This window comes from Eucalyptus grandis, chromosome 8 (genome assembly GCF_016545825.1).
Source record: "Eucalyptus grandis isolate ANBG69807.140 chromosome 8, ASM1654582v1, whole genome shotgun sequence".
Lineage (NCBI taxonomy): Eukaryota > Viridiplantae > Streptophyta > Magnoliopsida > Myrtales > Myrtaceae > Eucalyptus > Eucalyptus grandis.
This window is the reverse complement of record NC_052619.1, coordinates 18,647,757-18,656,963: the sequence shown is the minus strand read 5'-3', so window position 1 is coordinate 18,656,963 and position 9,207 is coordinate 18,647,757. Positions and strand designations below refer to the sequence as shown.

The 9,207-nt window shown below is 40.0% G+C and overlaps 1 protein-coding gene across 1 annotated transcript; it reads right to left on the bottom strand.

The window, feature by feature from the left end:
* Positions 1-3,104: 3,104 nt before the first annotated feature.
* On the bottom strand, positions 3,105-5,458 carry LOC104416038 (L-type lectin-domain containing receptor kinase IV.1). Its single transcript, XM_010027481.3, has one exon. The coding sequence runs from the start codon at positions 5,274-5,276 to the stop codon at positions 3,309-3,311; it is 1,968 nt and encodes a 655-aa protein (XP_010025783.2). The 5' UTR covers positions 5,277-5,458; the 3' UTR covers positions 3,105-3,308.
* Between the last annotated feature and the right edge of the window lie 3,749 nt (positions 5,459-9,207).

Here is a 9,207-nt window from a genome sequence, read left to right as displayed (position 1 = left end):
GCAACTCATCTTATCTTAATGACAAGATACCAAGTGACATTATAAGTGATCAGCATTTACATGCTCCATCTGGTCCTTTGTTGGCATTTGGTGCATTACCTAATTTTCCCTCTTGATGTCATAAATCTTGATAGGCTTCAGTATTTTCCATAAAAAAAAAAAAAAAAAAAAAAAAATTGCTTGTGAGAATAGAAGTTTATGTCATATATATCTTTCCAGACATGGTTTCTTTTACTAAATTAGATCAAATTTCTAGCAGCAAGAGAAATATTAGAGGATATGTTATAGTAGCTTGATTCGTCAGATTCTTTAGTAATTTCTTTTTGCCAACTTTTTTCACGTTTTACTTGTTTTTAATTGGTTAGTTTTTTCATGTATACTATTTTTCATATTGCAAGGAAAAAATTGCTAAGAATTAGAGTATAAGTCGAGTTGGGCAGGGGTTACGTCCATGTTAGATCAGATATGAGTTGCTTAATGATATTACATATTAATGGGTCAATATGGATTAAATAATTCAACTTACATCAAACTCATTTTGGACCAATCTAAATCCGACTTGACCCACTCGTTTGACGGATCTAGTTATGCTATGGCTCTTCTTCATAAATGGGGCAACTCTTTGATGTTACATCCTTCCGTTAGATGGAAATACTACTAATCCTTTCTTTTATTAAGGCTCCCATGCCTTTTAAACCGGTGAGGTCACGCCTTGAGAGGAGCATCTAATATGAATAGCAGACAAAGAAGCTTTAACCTCTTTTTCTCTCATTCGGCACCCCAAACATTCCAATCGCTAATCCACATGAAAAAATTCAGTTTGAAACCTTATACCTCGATGCATTAAAGCCCGAGATTCATGAGATGCTATAGAAGGTACTTTACCGGTAAAAAAATCTCCATCCACAATACATGTAGCAACTACAACACTAGATGTAATCGGTCTCAGATTATTATAATGCGACTAGTATTGGATTCACATGTGTCAGGTGCATGCCGCTCTACCTCCCCATTAATCAAATCAGTTGCATCAAAACGATTTTGCATCCTTTACATTTAAAATCATTGCTTCTTATTTACCAGTTAAAACCCAATACTTCATACGTTGAATTTATTGTCAAACGTAAAAATTACACTCAGAAATAAGTTGGCACTGTTATTTCATTTTCACATTTTTGTTTTTCTTTGAATATACCTCTACCACCATTTTAATTCCCAACCATCCTAACTCACAACATCTTAATCCTCAGCAGCTTTCCTCCCTTCCCTATGTTCGTAGCCGCCACAAGCCCTGTTGCGTGCCCAGCCAAAGGAACTCACGGCTCCCTCCACCACTATGTTAGTGCCGTCACTAACTTCCGGCCCCTCCTCTACCTCTCAGCAACGCGAAAACTCGGCGAAACCCAACCCATGAAACCTTATAATCAAGACAAGAGGTCTTGAAGGACCTGGAGTCCAAGTTAGACGACCTCAATCGGGGTTGTGGGTGTGAGAGAGACGAGGAGGAGGAGGAGATGACGGGGAAGGGGGGTAACGACGACCATCGTCATCGGCACGGATTGCAGCCCTCATGGGAAAAGATATAGGAAGGAGTGATGACTTTGCCTCCCCTAAAAGTACCATTTGAGTGAAGGTCGAAGAGGGTTTTTGGTAATTAGAAAATAACATGTTCATTGAACGGCAATTTTTATTTTTATTTCGTTTTTGGCTAAAAGAAGCAATTGGCATATCAAAATCATATTCAGTTAATAAAACCCCGACTGCGTATCTTCTGAATTTGACAACTTGATTTAATAAGAAAAAAAAAACAAAGATTGTAACATGTCGGCCCAAAAAAAAAAAAATTTGAAATGATCGGGATGCTCCTCTTGTTTCCTTTTTTTTTTTTTTTTTCCTTTTTAAATTTTCGCTTTGTGAGGGGGTAAAATAAAGAAAATGAATTTTGCTAGAAACTTTATTAAATCGGTCTCACAACGTACATTCATTCTCATGTAAAGACAGAAGCCCATCTTCAACTAAGTTTTAGTCTGGACGTCTGCGTGGGAGACTGACTTTGACATTGACCAGCAAAGGATTCAAGGAATTGATCAACCGTGTCTTGGCTCTGTACAATCAACCAATAAGGCTAATCTTTTTTACCAGATCCACTAGTTAGGTCCTTCTTCTACGGCAGTGCCTCACCGGGCCCATTGCCATGTGAAGGTAAAACCATCCCTTTCCTTCACTTGTTCCTTAATGCACCCTAAATGAAAACGCCCATTCATCCTCTAATTCTTAGTATTTTATATCGCAGATAATGACATAAATAATTCATAAATTTTGACCAAATTTGTAATATAGTCCCTGAACTTTTAATTTGTTCACTTTAGTTCCCGAACTTTTCACGCAAGTTAAATATAGTCATTGAATTATATGAAAATGTTCAATATAGTCTTTCCATTAATTCAAGATCAAGAGTAACATTGAACATTTTCATATAACTTAAAGACTAAATTGAACATGTTTCAAAAGTTTATAGATTAAATTACGTATTTGGCTAAAATTCGTTAACCATATTGAACAAATTAAAAGTTCAAAAATCACATTGAATATTGAGTTAAATTTCGGAGATCAATTTGTATTATTCTCTCATTTGCCATCCTTGACTTTGAGACCATGTTAATCTATCTATTCAGCTTTCAGGGGGGAGGAAGTGGGTCATAAGCATAACGTGCCATGAGAAAGTTTACTGTTCACTTGCTTCAAGCCAGTCAAATTCGAAGAGAAATTTTGAAAACATTTAGAAATCAGGCGACCACTGGACTGATTAGGGTACATGCCCACGTACACCTAGAAAATTCTACCCCCTATCCCACGTCTCTCTCTTTTCTTCTTCTCTATACGGTCGTTTCCTTCCTTCACCCCTTAGCCTCCATTCTTGATCTGCAACTTGAGACCATGGCCACCACCCCACACACAATCTCTCTCTTTCCCCCACCAAAAGAACGAAGAAGAAGAAACTGAGCGGGAGTAAAGGAAAAACAGAGGGGGAGGAAGAAAAAAATGATGTTTTTCCATGTGGCGCGATTAGGTCTATAGAGGAATAATAAGGAACACCACTCGGCGAACGAAGTCCGGAAAGCAGCAGCCGAACAAGGCTGCCGCGCCAGCAGCTAATTTGTGCCATTGTAAAAATAAGAGCGTGCAGTAGGCGATACTTACACCGACTAGTACCAGAATGACTCACGGAGCCTGCAGATTTTAGATCTGCACATTATCTCGGTTTACCATGAGGTAAGGAAGAAAATCAGGAAACTAAACCAGGAGTCTCATCGCCCACCTGAGAGAAGCGATTCTGCAACAGAAGATGAGTACGCCAAATTGTCGAAACCTTCACGATGACCAACTGTTGACCCGGCAGACGAAATGCCGATGGACGATGATTCAGGCATCGGAAGATCGCCCTCCAAGTACTGCAATACTTGACGCATGCTTGGCCTCATCAACGGATTGGCGTGGGAACACATCAACCCGACTTTCAGCACCAACTCCATCTCTTCTTCCACAAACTCCAACCCCAATTTCGGATCTCTTGCCTCGAGAATTGCACCTCTGTCCCAGCAAGAAAATACCCAGTCCACTAAGATCACGTCCTCCGTGTGCCCATGCTTTATCGGCCTTCTCCCGCAGGCGACCTCGAGCAAAAACACTCCGAATGCAAACACGTCGGTGCTCGTAGTGGCCTTGCCAGTACGCACGTGCTCGGGGGCCAGATAACCGAACGTTCCCACGACATGAGTCGTTTGAGGGTCGCTTCCATGGTCGTATAGTCTCGCAAGCCCAAAATCTCCGAGTCTTCCATTAAATTCACCGTCTAGCAAGATGTTACTCGCCTTTATATCCCTGTGGATCACCACTTGCTCCCACCCTTCATGCAGATAAAGCAGCCCAGATGCCACTCCTTTGATCACCCTTAATCTTTGCATCCAATTGAGGGTGACATTTGGTTGGTTATAGAGGTACTTGTCGAGGCTCCCATTGGGCATGTAGTCGTAAACCAAGAGCAACTTCCTTTTCCTGCGGCAGTAACCGAGCAGCGCCACTAGGTTGCGGTGACGGAGCCTACCGATGCTGATGATCTCCGCTACAAATTCTCTTATGCCTTGTCTCGATTCATGGGATACCATCTTCACCGCAATCTCTATATTCGATGTGGGTAAGATTCCTCTATAGACCTGGCCAAACCCCCCGACCCCTAATAACTCTTGGTTCTGGAATCCTTTTGTAGCAATGTAAAGATCTTTGTACTTGAACCGGTGCGGGCCGTAGTCCCTCTCCCAATCTTCAAGGACCTCGGCCAATTTCCTTTTCCTTCTTATCACGTAAATTGCGCCCAAGATCAGCACCGATACAATGAAAAGAACCATCAGTGGTAACCCGATAGTCAGTACTTTCGATGTCTCCTTACCGATCTGAGGAAGCTTAGGAAGTCGGGACAGGTCAAGTGCCTGAGCCTCTCCATTCACACTGAAGCTCCAACCCAGAACATAGTAAGAAGCTACGAGCGAACCAGCCGATGCTGAGAAGCCCACATACATGTTCTCGTTGATGATTGGTGAGAGATCCCATGGAAGAGACAGAAGGGGAGTCTTCGGTTTTTGCACATGGATTGGAGCCAGTGTGACATTGATCAGTTTGTCCGCACCATCATAGTCCACCCAAACTTGCATTTGTTGACCGCTGATTAGGGACAAGTTGTTGAACTCCCCATTATCTTGATAATACCCCGCCGAAGCTGCCTTTTCTGACTTCAGCCCGTTCAAGTCGATCCCGATGTGATTATCGTTAATGTCCTCAAACTGGGGGCTTTGGATCGTGTCGAGTTCTACCCCGAACACATGATTGCTAGACTTGCCATTGTTGGTCTCATTGAACATGCCGAGATATCGGCCCGCCAGGGACTCGGGGAGGCCTCTCTGGGGTGCGACAACAAAGGCAAAGCCGTTGACTCTCACACTCGCATCCGGAGGTCGAATCGCGAAGACGAACGTGGTGGAGAAGGATTTGACGGTGCCGTTCGGCAAGTTCTTGAACTGGACCGGGTCGGGATGGAAGGCCTGGCCCTCCTGCGCCTGACTGGTGTCGTTGTTCAGCTTCAGGAGGCCATTGGAGGTGATCCCGGCGATCCCGTCGAGGCTCAGATTGGCCGATCTGAAACCGTTGTACACGAAATCGGTCTCTTGAGCGCAAGTCAAAACAGCTAGCAGAGAGACCAGAAAAAGAATCTCGACGGACATGGCTCAAACTCAAAGCCCGCTTAGCAATTAGGTGAAGAATGATGCGGATTACCAAGGCTATGAAGAATCCAAAAGAATCTTCATCTGCCGCATCAAACGAATGTCGCAAATTTCAAAAATGTCTGCTCTACGGGAGACGAATTGTTCAATGTCCTGGATTTTTCAATGGGCGAATGCGACAGTCCCTGTTCATAAGTCAATTAGGAATTTTCAATTACGATGACTCTGAATAAAGAAAATCTGAGTCGGAGAATGACTTTTTTGTCGAAATTAAGTCTGGTGAGAGAGATTGAAGGAACATGGGCGGCCTAAAATCAAAAGCCCCTCAATTTTCTTCCGATGAGAAAAACGAAAGTTGATCGTGTCCACGAAATTGTTTGAGGAAGGACAAAAGGCCACGAGTCCACGACAAAACGACAGAAAAAAAAAAAAAAAAAAAGAGAGAGAGAAAAAGAGAAAGAGAGAGAAATATGGATAACTACGAGTGACAAAAAAAAAAAAAAAAAAAAAACAGAGAAAAGAAAAGAAGGGCCATGACTGTCTAACACCATTTTTGAAAAGGTATAATAAAAGAACTTTCATAAAGGAACCCAGTCCTACTATTTAAATAAGAGAAAATAATACAAATGATCCATAAATTTTGACCAAATATACAATATAATTCTTGAACTTTAGCCTATTGATTAATGTGGTCTATGAAATTTTGATTTGTTCAACGTGACTCCTGAACTATTGGTACATGTTTAATATAGTTCCCAAATCATATGAAAATATTTAATATAATCTTTCCATTAATTTAAGATCCAGGACAATAATGAACATTTTCATATAGTCTATTGACTAAAATGAACATGTATCAAAAGTTCAGAAATTACATTATACAAATTAAATGATCATGCATCACATTGTGTATTTGGCCAAAATTTATAAACAACTTGTTTCATTTTTCCAATAAATAACTTTAAAAAATCGATTTCAAAAAATTATATAAAAAAATTGATATGGTCTTAAATGACCTTACGTAAATTTTTAGAGATTTAATATATTTAATAGCAAATAAAAGCTAAAAGTAAGAGTAAAGGCCAATTAGTGAGACAGTTGAAGGCTCGGCATTCAGGTTTGTAGATGGCCATGCAGCAATGAGCGACCGGAGCACCATCTTTTTCGTGATGAAGTACTGAAGTTAAGATAAACGCCACAACCTAAATTGGATGGACTCAACAAGAAGAAAACTCGTACTTCTTTTGGATAAGTTTGACCTGTCAATGGTACTTTTCACCACAAATTTCATGGAGATTAAATTGTAAAGCACTTGAAGTTTCAGAAATTAGACTAAGACATACAAACTCGATAAATTGAAAAACAAGGGCCGTCCAAACATTTGGAGGAAGTCTCCATGAAATTACTTGGACTTTAGGAATGTGGATTTTCCATTCAAGGCATCGACTAACTGAGCCCAAGCAACACTTGATTCCTCGTGAGAGAGTTCCACTGCTTGGCACTGTAATGGCTTGGCCCTATTCAATCGATCCAGTCCACTAAATGGAGTATTCGAGTGTGATCATTCAATAAGATGACCATTTAGAGGAGGATCTCACCCCATGAATCTCTTCATGGCACATTTCCTAATCGAAGTAGGATTTGGAGCTATACCAATATAATTTCATTCACGAGAGGGGATTTGAAATTCCCTTATGTGGGAGTAAAGAATATATAAAGATTTGGAACTCCAAGAGAGAAAAAAATCCAAATTTGCAATGACCAGTTTGTGAGGATAAATACTTATCGCTTTTTTCAAAGGGGGAGACACAACAATCCACATGGGAGGATGAATAATTTGGTAGGAGCAGAGTCCGTTTTCACTCATTTCAGAGGAGAAGACATAGCTCTTTACAAAGAATAATAAATAGCTATTCAGTGAATGAATAATGTTTGTATCAGATTTTGCAATTCCTTAATTGAACTTGAGACCCGATGCTGTATGGACAGTCCGTAATTATCCTTCTCCAAAATGCTTCCAAGCATGCAGAGCAGTCTGAATGAGAAAGCACCCCATTACATGTTGCATGACCGTAACAATTGTCGTCATTCTCCGTGGACCGGCAGTACCTATCGAAATCCAAATCTGTCGTCTAATCATATAAACAACCGAGAACATGGCCGACGTTGTAATTGTATGAACTAGATGGCGAATATGTTGCTCCATTGCATATTTCTTTCACGAGAGTGGTGTCTCAATTCCTTCTTGCGACAGTGAAAGTAGAAAAAATCTTGCTGCGATCCTTTGAAAAGTGACCAATTTGCTGACTTTTAATTGTGTATCTATAGCTAATCAGCGTGGCTATGTAATGGGGTTATTCTTGAAATTGTCTCCACGAATTTCCAAATTTCTTTAGTCAGCAGATCCGAGGTGTGCTTCCTCGAAATTTGTCGAAGTTCAACTTCTTATGTTCATCTTATTGTCGATCATTGGGCTGGGCAATCAGAACGATAATAATATATACTACTATTTCAGCCAAACCTTTTCTAAGATTAGTAAAGTTCTATCATTTAAAAAAAAAACTAGTATAAGTAAAAAATTCATATTATTATCATGTTTGTGTACTTCAAGATTTATTAGCTTGATGAGTGGACATGCATTGAGCATATTATTCTTTAATCTTTTAAACAAAAAACAAAATTATACGTAATGCATTTTTAAAAAAGTTCGAGGAATAACCATATAAAGTGATAAGTTACATATCAAACATAGATGGTGTCCCCAACTCTCTCGCATGAGTAGAGATTATCGCCAGGCTCTCTAAAATGGGATCAGTGAAAGGCTAATGTTACCATCATTTTCTTGGACTAGGGAATCTTAGATGCACTAGGAACGACAAGTATTTATCCCCTCTTTAATTATCATTTTCTAACTGTACATTATTTCACTACCTTTGTTGTTATATAAATAAAAAGACTAGGAGAGGTGGCCAGAGCTAGCCATCCTTTTTAGGCGTTATGCACCCATTATATAATGTTCGTTTTGAGGTGTAGTTACTCCACACTACTCGTGGCCCAAAGATCTCAGATTAGGGAGTCCGTCGCTGCGGTCACGCCAAGATACTAGTAGTCAATAAGTCTTTCCACACAAGATATGTCGTACTTAGGCAATGCAGTAGGAGTTATGAAGAGGTTGCCTCGTAACATGAATTGAACTTGTGAATTTGTGAAAAAATAGCTAATTCTCTTATTATTGAACCAATGAGGACAAATCTGTATGCTCAATATTTAATGAAGAGAATAAGTTCTTGGGAAAATTCCAAATAAAAGCTTGAAGCATTTTCATTTTCTTAAATAAGGGTCCGAAATGAACCTTGTATCAAATAAGGGTCTGAAATAACTATGGTTGTTTCAAATAAAAGCCTAAAATGGCCATGATTGTTTCAAATAAAGTCCTAACCTTATCGGTTGCCGGCTGACTAAATATTTCAATAGATCAAGGTTGCTTTCATCAATTACAATTTAATTTCAAATTATTATTATTATCCTTTTCTTTTTCTTTTTCACTTTTCTTTTTTTTTTTTTTTCAGGCAAGGGCTAGCAGCGGCTAGCGAGGGCTTAGCCACCCTTGCCAGCCACTAATAAGGGCTAGCAAAGGCCTATAAGCCCTCATCGGTTGCAGGAGTGGCCACCCTCGCTAGCTACTAGCAAGGGCGGCCTCACCCAGCGCAAGGGCGACCTCCCCCAAGGCAAGGCCATCCCTCACCAATTGTTGGCAGGCGACCCTTGCTTGGCCCTTTTCAACATTAACGATGGTTGACAGGCCACTATCAAAGAAGAAAGAAAAGCTAGAAAAATGGAAAAAATAAAAAATAAATGATTAAAATGCCACTAATCGGTCGAAAAGTCAAACCCTTATATGAAATAAGATTCACTTCAGACCTTCATTTGA

Coding starts and splice junctions, on each gene's coding strand:
- LOC104416038 (XM_010027481.3), bottom strand. CDS start 5,276: ATGTCCGTCGAGATTCTTTTTCTGGTCTCTCTGCTAGCTGTTTTGACT.